Source organism: Garra rufa, chromosome 18 (genome assembly GCF_049309525.1).
Source record: "Garra rufa chromosome 18, GarRuf1.0, whole genome shotgun sequence".
Classification (NCBI taxonomy): Eukaryota; Metazoa; Chordata; class Actinopteri; order Cypriniformes; family Cyprinidae; genus Garra; species Garra rufa.
The window spans coordinates 9,337,598-9,355,758 of NC_133378.1; the positions used below are offsets into that span (position 1 = coordinate 9,337,598).

Consider the following 18,161-nt stretch of genomic DNA (forward strand, 5'->3'; position numbering starts at 1 on the left):
AACATTAACTGCTACAATGTTTCATTAATGGATAAAAGTGGCTCCCCAATGAATAAACATTAATATTTTTCTCTTCACACGTAATTTAACACTTTTAAATAAAGCTGCTGGGAACGGAGACTAATATACACAGAAAAGCAGATGGAATGCTGTAATGCCTTCACCAGCAATATCACAGTAGGGTGTAAAGCCTTCTATGAGACCATTAGTTTATTAATAGACCATTGAAAGACAAGGCTTGTGACAGATGAGTCAGGTGATATGGGTGGTGACTTGGCAAAAAAAAAAAAAAAAAAATAGGGCCACCATGTGTCAGGGCGTTGACCAATTAAGCTGCCCCAAGTGGACAAATGTTTTCATAAAAAGAGCAATTTATTAAATGAGTACTGTTATATATCAGTTTGTATAACAGCATTAGCATGATGATATTGGAAAAAGGGACAGGAGTGGGAGTAGAAAAATTGAGGTAGAGAGATAAAGAGGATTTCATCACAGTTTATAAAGGGTTGACCTTGTGAACAGCTGTGCAAAGTTTCAAATGTGAATCTTTCTTGACACCCCCCACCCTCCCCATTGGCATCCCACTCACTGACAGCCGGACCACCTGAACCCAACACAGGAAACCCTGCTCCCAAACCGCAAGCCATATAACACCAGGGACTCATACACAGGCATGTCGCCAGCAAACAACATGTTTGGACATTGTGCAAACAAATGAAGAGATTTGTGATAAGACAACCCAAATATAAACAAAGCACCATGTTCCTCTATATGGTGCAGAAGATCCACTTCCTGTCATGATAGATTCTTTGTGGTTATAGACTGATGTATATTAGCCAGGTGATTAATAAACCAGTTTTTACCACTAGTGGCACTAAACACAATGAAATAGTAACTGATAGTCCCACTCCAAACTCATGACACTGGTTGAGCCAATGCCGTCATGAGTTTGCAATGCAAAAACCAAATCTTTAAATGTGTGCTCACTTTTAGCTTTTAAATTTGTTCACGTTCAACAGGGAGAGGAGGGGAAGAGGGTCAACGCCAAGGGGGGCATTTGCAGGTCATGCCCCCCTGACGTTGACCTGGTTTGAGAGTTTAGATGGAGTGAGCGTATAATACCAAGATGATACGAGAGATGTCCAGTGTTTTGTCACACCAACTAGAACAAATTAGAGCCTCTTCAATTTAATTTAATTATCTATTACTGATGAAAGGACAACACAGGCGAATGTCAAAGAGGATTAGCCATTCAGACAGCCTTAGTGAGAGAAAAACATCCAGACAGAACACGTGTAAAAGAGAAGGCAAACATCTTCTGTTCCAGACATGCAGAGGAGACTCTGAGAGAGAGAGAGACTCTGGCTCTTTTTCAGCAGCCTTGAACTCCTGAGGCCCAGCCAAAAGCTTTCAGAGGGCACCTACCCCCTAGCCTGCCTGCAGGCTACCTGCCCACAAATAGAGTGTTTACGACCCTAAACGAAAGGCTGCACTTCCTGGGAGGCTTGGAGAGGAAGAAAGAAAGAAAAGACTGGGAGACTGTAGTAGGGAGTATGGAAGAAGTCAGCAGAAAGAGAAAGACAGAGGACATGACAAGGGAGAGGCGGAAAGAGGTCAACACATGCACATTCATCTAGAAAGGTCACTTCATGGGTTCATTCATCTTTGCAAGTAGTCATGTATCCAAAGTGACTTACAGTACAAGGAGTTTATTGCAAGGACAATCCCACAGGAGTAACTAGAGTAACTTGCCTTGGAGGGCAATACCCTGAAGAGTTTAGCTCTAGTCCTAATCAAACACACCTGAGGCAAGTGAGTTTGATCAGGGTTTGAGCTAAACTCTGCAGGGCAGATGCCCTCCAGCACCGGATTTGAGGAACCCTTAACTAGAGGCTCCTCCCTGCAAGTGCCAACTTTATGATTACTAGCTCTATTCTAGGGGGAAGGGTTGTCCATTCCTGCTCTTGAAAGGCATCCTGCAGATCTCCTACACAACTGCCTTGAAGTTTCTAGACATCCTGAGGACAGGGACCCTCCAGGTGCAGGACTGGACCTCTCTTTCATAGGTTATCTCATTTGTCATTTTATTGCGAAGAGTGCTTATAAATGCCTCATCGCATCTGAAATGCACACTTCATGCTCTCTTTTGCAAAGCCTGCAGACTTTACAGGAGACTACTGCCCAACAATTTGTGTCTAAATAAGTCACCATAGTATGGACTAGAAGGAGGACTGTAGGGGCTGAGAGTACCATTTTGGGATAGAGGTAGTTCTAAGAGCTTAGTTATATGAACTAACCAGCAGAGTGGTTCCTAGAGAACCAATTTCTCCCTCGGGCCGTTATATATACTGTATATATTAGTGGTGGGCCGTTATCGGCGTTAACGTGAGACTCTTATCAGGCGATAAAAAAAATATCGCCGTTAATCTATTCTCAAAGTTGGGTTGGGAGCTGGGTCTAAACTACGTAAACTATGATGACTTTCACCTTGATATGTTAGCGCGAATGACGTATACCTAGTCGAATTGCACTGTAGGAGGCGAGAACGAGTCTTCAACTTCTGTGAAATTACCACATCAAATGAGACGTGCAAACATGGATGCAGCTATGAAGCCGCTTCAGGGCAGGTGCGTTGCTAGACCCTTTTTACTGGGGCACGTGCCCCAGTGAAAATCTGCTGTGCCCCAGTAAAATCTCAAGAGTTATAATTTACTTTGATAATCCCGAAATAAAGACATTAAACTATATGCAACAACTGAATTGACGCTTCTAAAAGCAACGCAGTTTAATGGAAGACTATGCACGCAGAAATCCATACCCGTGCGCGTCTGTGTATTTAACGGCAACGCGCACGTCCTGCAGCCTTTTGCGCAGAAGTACTTGGTTACACAAGTTTGTATAGGTAATTATGTTGTAAATGCAATTGTCAAGCAGTTTGTGATGCATTTTGGAAACAGGAGATGAGCGCCTGGTCTAATGCGCCACCTGGCCCGTTCTTGAAGACTTACTTTTAGTCATTATTTGGGTAGCACACATATTCTGAATGCCTTCAGCAGAATTCAAATTAGCTATTTTAATCTAGATTAATCTAGATTAATTCCAAGATTTAATCTAGATTAATATAGATTAAAAAATTAATCTATGCCCACCACTAATATATATATATATATATATATATATATATATATATATATATATATATATATATATATATATTGTATAGCTATAATAGTTGTTAATAAGAGGAAATTATAGTGCCTTGAATTCATTAAGTAATTCTTAATTTCGTTCGTTTCGCTCTCTGGAAATGTAAAGAAAAAGTACAGTTTTTATTCGGAATTCGTTTTTTAATCCCTGGTTTTAAACAAGCATATACATGAGATAATTTATATATTATAGCTTGAATAAACGTTTAAAAAAGTGCTAAATTTTATAATTAATGAAATTAAACAGACCTAGGCAATTTGAAAAGACATAGTGAAATGTGTCTAATAAATCCAAAAAGAAAGAGAAGCATTGGACATAATCAAAATATTCGAGACCTTGATTAGGAATACCATTTTCTAACAATTAAGATACTGCATGTGTTTATCCAGTCTATCGAAGTGTGCGTCTCTCCCTCCCCGGACTTTCCCAACAAAAATCCCACCCCTCTCAGAAAATATATAAAACTGACATTACTGAGCTATATTCGTTTAAAAGTAGCCTATTAAAATGGTACAATGGCATTGCTCAGTTCAACGTGTTGGGAAATCGGGCATTTTGTCCCACGTCAGCATTTATTCAACAGTTAATAACGCTCAACATTCAAAAGGTAAATATTATTCAGCCAATAAAGTGTAGGTATATGTATTTCATAGAAAAGTGTGTCTAGTACTATATAAAATTACAAAGGTTTAATTGGCATCTTTATATCAAACAACCCGACCGACCGCGACCTGAATATCATTAAAAATATTTTTGGATGACTCGTAAACCGCGCATCTTTGGTAGCCGCACCAAAATACAACACTGCGGACAACACCTGTTTTACCCATTAAAATGTTTGTTTTAATTTTCTTAATTTGCGCTTAATATAACAGAAAACTTTAGATTTCCTGCTATGTTTGGTATTCCTATTAAATGTCACAGTCTTGAATATATTTTGGTTAAACCCGATGCTTCTCTGTTGTTTTGAAATTATTATTAGACTCGTGTCTTTTCAAATGGTCTATGTTTATTTCCAGTCAAATTTCTAGCATAAATAAATTTTCTAGCGCTATTTTTAAAAGTTTATTTTACCAATAATATATAAATTATCTCATGTATGCTTGTCTAAAATCATGGACTAAAAAGGAATTGGTTCAAAGTAAAAATGGTATGTTTTTTCTTTACATTTTCCGAGAACGAAACGAACGAAATTTAGAAATTCAAAGCACTATAATTTCCTTATCCATTTGATAGCTAAAACTAGTATAATTATATAATGATTTTATTTCGTCATGTTTGTATAAAAATTCGTTAAGCAAGCCTAAAGTTGATTAATTATTATTCATAACACATTTTAAAAAGTAAAAAAAAGCCCTGTGGCTAAGGGCTAATCTTTTTCTTAACTTTTATTACACTGCAGATCGAAATAAAATAATTCTTGATCATATTTAAAATTAAAGAATCATTGACATAATTTTGTTTCACTGTATGAAAACGAAACTTTTTATTTGGTCAAGACCGAATTTCATTCATTACCGGCAAGGCAATCCTGTAGTCAACTTTTGGATGCATATAACTTGTGCATATAACATAACATTTCAACTTTTGGGGGCAGGGATTGTAGGTGGGGGGAGTGAATGTACAGCACTCTCTCCACTCTCAATACCACGACTGAGGTGAGTCCCTTGAGCAAGGCACTGATCCCTGGGGAAAACTGCTCCCCGGGCGCCGCAGCAATGGCTGCCCACTGCTCCGTGTGTGTGTTCACTACTGTGTGTGCACTTGGATGGGTTAAATGCAGAGCACAAATTCCTAGTATGGGTCACCATACTTGGCCTCACTTCACCTCCTTTCCTTTCCTTTCCTTAAATCAGGCATTAAGCATTACAGCATTAGCGCCTGCGCCGCCCTCACCAGATCACGAGTTTAAATACAATTTATTTATTTAGCCTACTTTTATATTTTATTAAAGTTCTCCTATTTTTGGCTCGAACTGACAGGCCTCTTTTAAGTTGTCATGACAACGGCGCTGCTTAGAGTGGCACTGTTTCGCGTTTCATTTACACTGAATCAAAACAGCATTGTGTTGCCTTTGATACTAGGGACTGAGGTGGGTCAGACCCGGCATATTTTAGGTCGGCTTTTATGTGGCGTTGCGTCTTTACACTGAATTCTGAGCAGACACAGACCCGCTTTAGAGCCGCCTTAAATCGGCAGTGTAAAGATGCCACAGTTGACACAAAGTCCATTTTAGGCCTTAACTCAATTTTGACCAAATGTGTAGTTACAGCGCTTTGCCTTTGGAGGGCAGAATAGTTTTATGAACTATGAAATAGTTCCTCTGGTGCGAAAGCTGCCTTATGCCATACCACCCCTCCAATTCATTATGTAGTTATAATCCTGGTTGCATTCGCACCGGCAGCAGAAACTGTGAAATATCCAACAGTGACGGCTTGTGAATGGAGGACGCCATGATCGGAGCTGTTTTTTTGTGTGTCGTGGGTTTTGTGATAATAGAGATGGAATGTTAATGCACAATTTACGCAACTAAAAGAGCAAAAAGCTACTCTGATGTAGGAGCTAATTTAGTTCCCCCAAACAGAGTTCCTAAAACTAAATACGTTCTTAGCTCCTGCGGTGCGAACACACCAAAAAGTGCGTACACCCCGTAGTTCTAGGAGCTCGGTTCTAGGAGCTAGTTAGCATGGTAGTTCTAGAAAACCAATTTCCCCCTCAGGCCATTTTCCTGGATGCATTCTTACCAGTAGCAGGAACCCTGAAGTGGCCAACAGCAACATCTTTATTTGTGGCATTTACAAACATCAATAACAGGTAAATGAAGGACGCTGTGATTGGAGCTGTTTTTGTTGTGTGTCGTGGGTTTTATAATAACAGATGGAATGTAAATGCAGATTGAAAGAGCATGAAAATTCAAATAAATCTCCAACAACAGCTTGCAGAGTTACATATCATCGAGGCTGAGAAAAGAACACAACGCTGCAGACAACAGGTAGCTAAATGCTGTTATCACTGTTTACCATGTTCGTGGAGTAAATATTTTTACATGGGTTTTTAAAAATGCCGGGTAGCCGGTGTCTCATATACGTTTGGTCAATCAGCGTACACTTACATCACTGGTAGTTTCGATAAAACTGTTTTAGACCCTACTCTAAAGTAGGAGCTAATTTTGTTCCCCCAAACAGAGTTCCTAAATTAATACATTCCTAGTTCCTGTGATGTGAACATGCCAAAAAGTGGGTACTTCCGCCAATAGTTCTAGGAACTATGAAAAGGTTTCTCCGGTGTGAAAGCCCCTTATGCCATAACACCCTTCCAAAATATCGTAGAATGTGAGGCAGAATTTAATCAAGTTGTTTCTGAAGAGGTAGCCTAGAGGTTAACATACTTCAAAGTAATCCAGACATGTTGAGGCTTCATGGTCACATGGGAGATTTAGTTATGAATCTGTGTTGTGTCTCTATGCCTTTACCCCTTTAACTTCCTGCATGAAATAAAAAAAAAAACTGCTACCAGAAGCAAAAAAAAAAAAAAAAAAGTCTACCAGAAGCCAACTTTTTACAACAACTACCTCAGAGTACAAAAGAGCAACTCTTTTCGTCTCATTAGGAGCTAAAATTGTCTACCTGCTTTTTTGGTAGGAAAATGAAAGGCTGACCATTCCACTGACAAAGTGCTGAGTATAAAAAGGTCCAGTTAAACATCCACTTCATATCAATGTCTGCATAAATACTCCTGCAGATCTGACTGAGGCTGTGCCAGAGGAAAGTGCTGATTTGCTCCCAGATTCCTCTAAAGTACGTCCAGGAAAAGCAGGAGTGAAATGAAACCTGGTTTGCACACATTTATCCCCCTTAAAAAGCTCCTCTTAATAGCTTTGGCATATCCTCCTTTCCTAAAAACAGAATGGGCAACTTGTGCTCCAGCTGGGATAAGTATGCGAGACGGCAAGTGAAAGGTGCTTGCATGTGTTTTTGGACCGCATTGACAAGCATGTGAAGGTGAACCAAGGACTGAGCTCTAGTTTTCAATTATGTCAGTCCTGTTGATATAACCATTTAGAAAGTGCTAAACTAATTGCAAGACTGCAAGACCTTTTGGACTTGCCTTGTGGGGCACTTGGCAAGAAGTCTATAGAAAAGATGATGATTAGCACCTTGCCTCTTCTAGTTTTCCTCTCCTTCATGGATCATTTTTCACCTCAACAGTTTCCTCCCAAAGTTCACCCTGGTTAACCCTCCATCCCACCAGATGTGTATGTTTACTGACCAAAACCACCTGCCTTTTAACAACTTTCCCACAACCCACCTGTTAACTTTGGCCCGCAGTAAAAGATTGGAAACTGCCAATCGAAAGAAAGACCAAACCAAAGGCCAATCAAAAACAGGTGCCATGCCATTCAAATTAGATTCTCACAGAACTGTTGCCAGTCCACTGGCATCTTATATTATTATTTTTCATATCAGACAATACATCAATATGTGCTGTATTGTGTTCCAACAAATCTCCATATGTTGTAGTTTCTTGATGTTTTCACTGGAGACACTAGACTGGAAACCTTCTCTGTAGAAGAACGTCACCTGAATAAAGACTCCAACTTTTTGTATTTGTAGCTGGTCAAGTGCTCCCAAACTCCTATACCCTTTACCTTGAAAAGCATAGACTAGTTTTATTTAATGGTTACCCTATTTTAAAATCCACACAGAGAATGTTCTTATTATTTCACTAGTTGATATAATGGTATTTCTGGGCTTTATACTGACACCTGCTGGCATGGATGAAGCATCTTCAAAAACAAATTTGATAATTTAAAACGGATACATTATTGGTTATACCATTACAAAACAGCCCTAGACATACATATTGTTCATAATAATAATAATAATAATAGGGTGTGAGCGAGATCAAGTATTGTTCCGCTGCACATATAATCCTAACATTGCACCTTGAGGGGTGACCCGCCCCATGTATTATAATATATATTTTTCTAGGCCATGACTGGATACTTCATCTCATGGCAATGTACATACTACTAATAAATACTACTAATCGAACATATACAGTATATTAGTCAGTGCACATGACGGAGATACACCTTCTACTGCACTGTAACAAAATACTCAATGTTTGAAAAGACATGAAAATGCTCAATTTCTCTTGACAAAAAGAAAATCTTAGGACCATGTTAACATGCATTTTACTTATGACATACCTTTGGAATAATAAATATGTCAAATATTTTATAGAACTGAAACTTGAATCACCTACTTAAAAAACAACTTACTAGGTACTTTGGGTGATTCCTAGGGATTAAGGTAAAGACATGCAGTTATAAGCTCACTAGCAATATATACATAAACTATGAAGCATGACGTAGATAGGCAAAGGCAATAATTACGAGCAGTATGCGTAAATGTGTGTGAGTTCAAATATTTCCAGAAGATCCTGTCTGAACTACTGGCAATCCTGCAGAACATGTTTTGACTTGCTCTGAAACAGATACGAGCTCTCACCTAAATTGTCAAAACATTTGAGCTAGAGCATGAGACAACTGGCCAGTTGGTCCATCTCCACTGTGAGAGATCAAAAGGTCAAAAACGTTTTCAAATGATGCCATCTCAGAACGCCACTTCAGGCTAGAACTTATCTGAAGTGGAAAACATCTAAAGAACACAGTTCCTGAAGCATTTACATCTCTCTCTCTCTCACTGAATTGAAACCCTTTTAACTCTTTAAAATACGGAAGGGTAGAGTCCACACCCTGACCTTTGACAACCCCTGAAGAGCAAACCTTCACCTACTGACCCTTAAGTTGCCCTCAACTGACCCTCAACCTTTACTCCTCCTCAGATCCCTGTAGTCCTAATGTTTGTTGCTTTCCTCAGCACTTTCAAGCAATAGTTGCCCCAAAATGAAAATTTCCTTTAGCCATCCATGATGTACAGGAGTTTATTTCTTCAGAAGAGATTTGTAGCAATTTATTACATTACTTGCTCGCCAGTGGATCCTCTGCAGTGAATGGGTGCCATCAGAATGAGAGTTCAAACAGCCGATAAACTCACAATACTCTATAAGTAATCCACACAACTCTAGTCCATCAGTTAATGTCTTGTAAAGCACAACGGTGAGTGTTTGTATGAAACAAATCCATCAAGATCATGTGGATTACTTGTGGATTATTAAAATGTTTTAATCAACAGTTTGGACTCTCATTCTGAAGGCACCCATTCACTGCAGAGGATCACTATTTTGACCCATACTAACAATTTTAAACACTTATAGAACACATATAACATATCTAGGGTAAAAAAAAAGGAATCAGGAAATACTACAAGCCAGGCTCGAACCTACATCATCCACTTCAGCACCACAGCACAATGTTAATTAAAGGGATAGTTCACCCAAAAATGAAAATTCTTTCGTTAATTCACACCCTCATGCCGTTTCAAACCGTTAAGACCATTGTTCATCTTATTAAATAAAGGTATTCTTACAGCTTTATAAAATTAAGGTTTAACTACTGATGCCACATGGACTATTTAATGTCCTTACTACCTTTCAGAGCTTTGAATGTGTCAGTTGCATTTCTGTCTATCCAGGGTCAAAAAGCTCTTGCATTTCATTAAAAATATCCTAATTAAGATGAACCAAGGTCTTACAGGTTTGGAACGACAAGAGGGTGAGTAATCAATGACATAATTTTCATTTTTAAGTGAACTATCCCTTTAACCACTGTGCCACAGTCGAGACATTTCCTAGAGAACATTTTTACCCATCTCTTGCAAATGCACAATGCTTTGTCACTCATCTCCACAGATGGGGGAGCAGAATATCTCCATGACATCTCCTCAGAGGATCCATCACATCTGGGAAGCTTGTGCAACTGAGATGATGTCATGCGCCCTCTGCGAGATGGTCCTAATTCAAACCTTCATGTGAAAACAGACAACCGTAACTATCAACAAGCTCAATAAATAGCTACTACTAACATAAAAGGATGCGTAATGATGAACAGAGCCACAAATTGGCCTAGTTCAGAAAAGACCTTGAGATCATTTGCTAAGCGTTAGCGTTGATATATTATTTCTCAAACAGCTTTGACACACTGGCGATAAACTAAAATGATTGCAGGTCGAGACTTTAAACAAGAAACTTGGCAAGACATCACAGGTGCAGGATGACAAATCAAGCTCACTGGATGGGAACATCGGATTGTTTACCAGCCTTCCCACGGTGCAACGAGAGTGAACTTTATTAGAAAAGCTGTTTTCTCTTAGAAGACAGCAGGAGTTTTGCAGCGAGTAATGAAGCTCAGAGGAACATTAACGACTGCTAAATGCAAGCGATGATGATCAAGAGAAAATAAAACTTGAACCTTTAGTTTCCACAGCACACCTGAGACAAAATATTTCAATTGCAAACATAGTGAGCTGCCTATACCAACATGCATAGCATTTTAAAGCATAATTTAGTGCATTCCTGGCGTAAAATACTTTATAGTTTTAGCTTTGAGCCCATGCTAGTGTTGTCCTAACCAATGACATAATTTATAAGTAGCATATTTAATGCAGAATTTAACAGTTAAGTCAATAAACTTAAAACTTAGAGTCTTTCCATTTAAGAAAAATGGACATAAAATATCGACTTGTGCACCAATCAAATGCTTTCTAGAAGGAGAATGTCTTATATAAGAAACAGCTTATTTTAATCAACTACAAAGAAGCAAAAGCAACCATTTTTATGTTTTTTTAACCAATTTATGAAGCCACTACAATCAACTTACATTGTCAGAACATTCCGAGTTTACAAGTTTTAATTACGCGTTCAGGAGCTTGTGATGGCTTTGGCATTGATAGTTTTGCCATAGAAACACATAATTCAGTACAAGTAGAATGTCAAATGTTCTTGTCTTGGAATTACGACATGACATGAATACAGCTTTACTTCCGCGTTGAAGAATAAGGTGGATACAAACAGAAACTTCAAGGTCTCAACAGCAACCCGTCAAATAAAAAAAAATAAAAAAAATAAAAAAATAAATTGGTTTAACTTATAGAAACTGTGACATATATTACTTAATGTAATGATAGTGTCACTGCTAAAAAATACTATAAAATTACTATAAAACTAATAGTTCCAGTCCTTGATTCTGATTGGTTGAGCCACGTTCTAAGCTGTTGTAAATTACTCTACAAACATACATTACGTTTGAGTGATGCTTGGCAACCTCTTTGTTGCAAACACAACCCTTTCTGAGGAACTACATTGTTTGGCTGAAGAATAATATATTTATTACTATTATTACACTTTATTTGCTCTGTTTTATACTGTGAAACCTTACTACGTATATGGAATAACTGTTTTATAAAAGCAATAAGCCCTATGAAGCCATGGTTTACAGTGAATTTATAACAGCTAAAAGGGGTTTTAACACCTCTTAGGTGTTATAAATTCACTGTAAAATATTCACTGTGGCTGTAGCTTTATTAAAACATTATTTTTAAGGAATATTTACCAGACAATTTATTTACTAGAATTTATTTACCAGAAAAAAGACACAACACAGTATTTCTGGAAAACAATAATATTAAAAACGCACAAAAAAATGAAAAGAATGATTTTTTTATCAGTTAATTGATTTTTGAAATTTAATGAAACCAATAAAATAGAATCCAGAAAATGAATGGAAAACACAGAATATGGTTAAATTAAAACTGAAAAACAACAACAAAAAACATATTTCAGAGGGCCTTGAAAATGTTACATTTGTGTAAATTTAATGATTTAAATTAATTATACATGCTTTTTGATTAATTTTTTTTTTAACCATTAAAACAGAGTCTGAAAGAAGAATACAGAAAATTTTGAAAAAATAAAAAATTATAAATAGAATTTGGGTGAAAAAAAAAATCGGTTTTCATTGGGCCCTAGTTAAATAGCAAAACTGAATAGTATTTCTCACTTTAGGTTTAGACTTACTTTATAGCTTTTAGACATCCGTTGACAATTCCTCCCCACAACTTTACTTAAAGGGGCCATCGGATGCCCATTTTCCACAAGTTAATATGATTAGGGTCTTAATGAAAAGTCTAACATACTTTGGTTAGAATTTCTCAATGGTAGTGTAAAACAACACCCCTTTTACCTCAAAAACAGCTCTGTTCACAGCGAGCTGTTTTAGTGCACTTCCCTTTAAATGCTAATGAGCTCTGCTCACCCCACTCCTCTCTTCCGTGGGGTGAAGAGCAATTTTCTAAGACTGTAAACTTTACCGCATTTAGCCACGGAACTAGCGCATTTTTAGGAAATGTGATTTGCAAAGATTTATAAAAAAAAACTTATACTTACTTCTGTAGGTGAAGCTGGATAACAAATGATTTGCAAGAACATAGACAATAGTGGGAGGGGCCTGTGCAGAACTACGTAATTCTGACACAAATCTGTGAATGGCTTGATCCTAGAAAGGGGGTATTATTTATAGAGATTTAAAAAAAAAAAAAAATTGGGTGGATTTTTATCATTACAGGATGGATGTGTACAAACACTGCCAACACATTTAAGTTCAAACAACATGTAAAAATTAATTTTGCATCCGACGACCCCTTTAAATGTCTGTAGCAAACTCTAAGCGTGCAAAAACAATCCACAAAGTCACTAGGGAAGTTCTCTCCTGCTCAGATAGCCAGACTATTTTAGTGCTGTCTAGTCAAAGTATACATTGCGGCCGGTGAACTTGTGCGCTGGGGGTAGAAGAGAGAGAGAGGGGGCATATCAGGAGACTCGTGTTCGCTTTCGGAGATTGACATCAGGGTCTTGGCAGAAGTATCGTAACTAGTCCGGGACGAGGCTGTTTGTATTGAGAGTGGAAAGGGGATGATCTTGTCATGCGGAGGGAAAAGACAGGGCCCAAGGGCCTCTGTGGGGTAACGTAAGTGGACACACGCAGTCGACGGATCACGCTACCACAAAAGGACAAAATGCCTGGCTGTTGAAACAAACCTTCTTCATCTGTTGCGAGGGGGATTAGAGCTCGTGTGACAGCCGTGGGTGGAGTGTTACGATGGAGGACAAGGCCGCAGAGTTGTGGAATGTGTGTCCCCTTCAAGCCAAGGGGAAAAACAAAAGAATGTGGGCCGGTCTCCATAAGCCTTTTCTACGGAGAGGGTCAAAGGTCCAAATACCCCAAAGCCAAGTGAGCTCATTTGTGTGAGCAATCATATATTAAATCCTGATGCGTACCATAATCGGTTAACAAAAGCATTAGGGGTAGGTCATAAAGTCAAGTTTATCATGCGCACAAATAGTGTGTTATTATTAAGCGCACATAAAAGGCTAAAGATTGCCTAAAGATTCCTGTTCCTGACCAAGTGAGCCCATCCTCTTTGTTTTCTTGAAAAGTAGATATTGTTTGTGAGTGTATAGGATATGAGTCTTACAGCGCACATATAGGTTAAACGTTTAAACTAACATTTCGATATGCTTGAACTGTTTAATATCTATAGATTTTATTTTGGCAAGTCGTGATGATTTTAAAAAGGCTAAATTGATCAAGCATATCAACTCACGGTCTGCCGCTGGCCGCTTGGTCATTAAAAAAAAACAAAAAAAAAAAAACGTATTTAACAGAAAAAAAAAAATGCTCCAAACATTTTTCATAATTACATTGCCATTTGGCCTATAACTGAACTATTTTAATAGTTGAAAAAGTAGTATAAGCTATTTTGGGAGTACTGGCCAAAAAGACATGCAAAGACATTTTACATGCAAAGGAAAGACATCAAAACTGGACAGCACCATGCGCTCCGTGAGACTGGGTTGTGTGCTCAACATTAACACAATTCATATGAATGCGTAATCAGAACTGTGCATACTTTACACTTAAATTAAACATTAAACGAACACCACATCTCAATCTTAGTGATTATGTAATGGATTAAATGTAGCCTAATGCAGGAAACTGCGCTCACATGACACGTGTGGCAGATTACTGTGACAGATATGTGCAAACAGCACACGACAGCACTCTTCTATCTCAGCTGCTTGGGGGGCTAAACCGGGATATTCAAAATTCTGACGGGGGGCTATACCCCCTAGCCTGTGTAGCGCAGTCCCTGTCTGCAGGTTAGGGCTGTGCGATATGGACAAAAAGAAACCTATCACGAGTACTGCGATTTCGATTTTAATCACGATTTTGACACAGACATGTCTTACAGTGTGAATCTAAAACATTTTTTTTTAAGGAAAACAATTAGATCTTTATCAAACACCTGTAACATGTCTCTAAAACAGAAGGCGGAAAAAAATCACCTAGCAGGTAAAAAAATGTAGGCGCACCCAATTTCTTTTTAGTAATGCACTGATCTTAGTTCTTCATGGCTGATTCTGACAGCAGATGTTTTACAAGCACATGATCAAAGTAGGCTACTCTTTCAATATTCAAAGTGCAAATAGAGACCGAATTTTTCAAGCATGATACAGAACTATAGACAACTGCACAATATATTTTTTATAGCCCACATACTAATAGCTAGCTAGATATTTTATGTAGCCTAATTTGCGCGCATTGAGGAGTCGCTCTCTAAACGCGGGATATTAAAATTGCTTTTGAATGCGCGTCCGCGTTTTACTTTTGGTTTTCGTTTTAACGATCTTGCGAGACTCTCAAAGGCGCTGAGCGTGCATTCTACAATAAAAGAGATTATTATAACAAAACCATTTGAAATATGAGAAGACACAAACAGGATTTTGAAAAGCATGTCCCCAGTGGAAATTACGCCCCTGTGTGAGTGGAACTCTGCCGCTGAGTTATCATCTGATGTGGATGAATGCCGCGTTGTACAGTAACGTATATGGACACGGAGGCGCCAGAATTGTATCTGACAGAATGTACGCTATAGCACGAAATATATTATATTTCTTCAAAAGCGGTTTGTTGAGACCTTTTATTTTTCACAATCGAAAGAGAGAATGGCGAACCTGTCACTGTATCAGCTCACAGCAGTCTGTGCAGTAGTTAGGTTAGCGAAAGTTTGGTAAAGAAATGAAACCAAGTCGGACCACAACAGTTTCTCGCACTCGCACGAATGGTACCAAATATAATTTCAGGTCACGCAGATTAAATTTTGGGAGCATATGCGACCAAAACGTTCACAATTTCGAGCCCTGCCCAATAAAGGTAGAACAAAATGTCTTTAGAACAGACCTATGGCAAAAAGTAAGTATGTGTGTGCGTATGTGCGTGCGTGTGTTTGAAAAAACAACAACCCAGACCACAGTGTCCCACATAAAAACAATTAAAACACTGGCAGAGTCTAGCTGCTTTCTGCTAAGAAAACCAGCACGACCATTTCTGGTTTCAAGCATGAACGTTGGCATGTTCTTGCTCTCTGTTTAGGCGCGCTGTGTTGTGATCGGTTCAAATAGCATGCTGCGGGAAAAGTATAAGTCGAGTGCGTGCAAAAAATCGTGCTGTAAGGCGATTTAGAAATCGTGTATGTTCACATCGCGATTTCGATACGATTTCAATTAATCGCACAGCCCTACTGCAGGCGCATGGCACGTCATTCGTGTAAGTCACGAGCACATGCGCACTCTGGTCAAAGCGGCAATACTGCGATTAAGGTGTTTACATGCCTGTATATTTCGATTAAAATCGGCGTGCGCCACCTATGTTAATACGATTATGCTTGCTGCGATTATGAGCTTAATCGCATTATTATAATCGAAGTATTGCGTTTACATGAAGAAAAGTTTAATCGCAATATTGCCAAAATCTCATTATAATCGCATTAAGATGGTCCATGTAAACACACTCAATGTTACACAGTCTAATCCTAAGTTTTTATGCTAATGATTTGTAATTGTAACATCACAAATGTTCTGAAGAATTACATCAAAGTGTGCTCACTAAATATATAATCTTACAATTGCGAGTTATAAAGTCATACTGCGTCATACTCACAATTCTGACTTTTTTTTCTCAGAATTGCATTTTAAAAACTCACAATTCTGACTTTTTTTTCTCAGAATTGCATTTTAAAAACTCGCAATTCTGACTTTTTTCCTCAGAATTGAGGTATAAATTCACAATTGCGAGTTATAAAGTCAGAACTGCGTGATATAAACTCACAATTTAGAATTTTTTTCTCAGAATTGCATTATAAAAACTCGCAATTCTGACTTTTTTCCTCAGAATTGAGATATAAAAATTCTGACTGTTCTTCTCAGAATTATGAGATATAAACATTTCAATAGGAGCCTATGTGATTGTGAAATTCATGTAAGATTGAAAGATTTCCCCAGAGATTTTGCAACAGATAGTCATGAGAATTTCTGCATTGACCAACTGAAAGCTGAATTGTTTGCAAGTGATTTTTGTGTAAGCTGTGATTTTTACATCACTACACTATTGACAATAAACAATGAAATTTTGCCCAAATTTTGCGATTTCCGCTTTAGAGTAACTGCTAGAATAGACAATAAATATTTACTAACTTTACATTAACAGTGAAACACGAATCAAAGAGAATTGCTCTTAAAAAAACTCCAATTGTTTTTGATCAACCATTTGCAAAGATGTCATTATTCTCATACCTACAGCTAAAATGTCAATACACACTACCGCTTTTAATTTTTTTAACAGATTAATACTTCTATTCAGGAAGTATGCATTAAATTGATTAAAAGTGATAGCAAATGCTTTTATAACTCATAACTAACTTATTTTGACTCATAAAGTCTGGTTTCTATAACTCAAGTTGGTCTGTAAACAATCAAAGACTGACCTCGTTTTAGAAAATGTCTTTGGTAGCAGCCAGACAGACACATCTATGTAAATGTGTAGTAATGTATACACTATGAAACCCAAACAAACATGATTCCACTCCTTTACAGTATCAAGTATTTTTAATAACTAATGAGTCATGTCTCAATCATACACCCAGTATTGGCTGTGATAAAAAGAAAAATGTCACACGTGATATAAGACAGATGGCTGACTCATGTTTTATTGTGAATGCTGACTCAGATGGGAGACACAGCATTCCTGTCAGTGGATACCATGTGGGAACGGGAAAGTCTGGAGGTGGGAAGTGTCACTAGTTCAACCTCTGATTCACTTTAACAAAACTCCCACAGCATGACTTGGCCCTTATTGTCACTACCTTGTTTCACTACATTTTTTCCAGCATCAGCACTGCTGCAATCAATAGCTGAGCTGCGATTTTTCTTTATAGGGATATTTAGAAAACAACTTCAAGAAATCTCTCTTATGACTTCAACTCTTTCTATTCTAGTTTCAATTGCGTTGCCAGGACAGTCTGATCTGAGCACTACGTGAATCCATCAAGCGACTGCCATTCAGCTTTTTTTAAGACTTACCATACATCTTGCCTTCGTCTGAGAGGATGATCTTCCTGCGGCCACATGGGGGATAGATGGCCAGAGCCTCCTGGAAACTCTGTTCAATGTCAGGGCTCCAGACGCCCTCCGCGTCGCCGTCCATTCCGGCTTTGTCCAGCCCGTCCACTCCATCCTCCTGCCCCTCCTCCGGGCTCTCGCTGGTGCTCCACTCGTTGGCTGCAATGGTGGCGGCTCCACCTGGGCCCCTACGTGAGCCCTCACACCCAGGACTAGGAGAGAGACAGAAAGAACAACAACAGGAGGTCAATTTAAGGATTCATTCATCCAAAATGTTATAATGTCTGTTATTTAAAATCAAAAACTCGTCCAATGAGTACAACTATCAGATTCCAGAAGTAAACTTGCATTCATTTTCTCCATATGGAAATTGATTTTAAACCATAACTGATAAACATTTAACCCTCTAGGGCAGGGGTCATCAAACTTGATCCTGGAGGGCCGGTGTCCTGCAGAGTTTAGCTCCAACTTGCCTCAACACACCTGCCTGGAAGTTTCAAGTATACCTATTAAGACCTTGATTAGCTGGTTCAGGT

General features: G+C 38.4%; 1 protein-coding gene across 1 annotated transcript in view; it reads right to left on the reverse strand.

The window, feature by feature from the left end:
* Positions 1 to 17,833, reverse strand: part of tead3a (TEA domain family member 3 a) — a 31,738-nt gene extending 13,905 nt beyond the window's left edge. Inside the window, 3 exon segments of the mRNA XM_073823655.1 lie at positions 9,980 to 10,136; positions 12,925 to 13,054; positions 17,587 to 17,833. Of these exon segments, the coding sequence (XP_073679756.1) occupies positions 9,980 to 10,136; positions 12,925 to 13,054; positions 17,587 to 17,710 (411 nt within the window). The 5' untranslated portion in view covers positions 17,711 to 17,833.
* Positions 17,834 to 18,161: the final 328 nt, after the last annotated feature.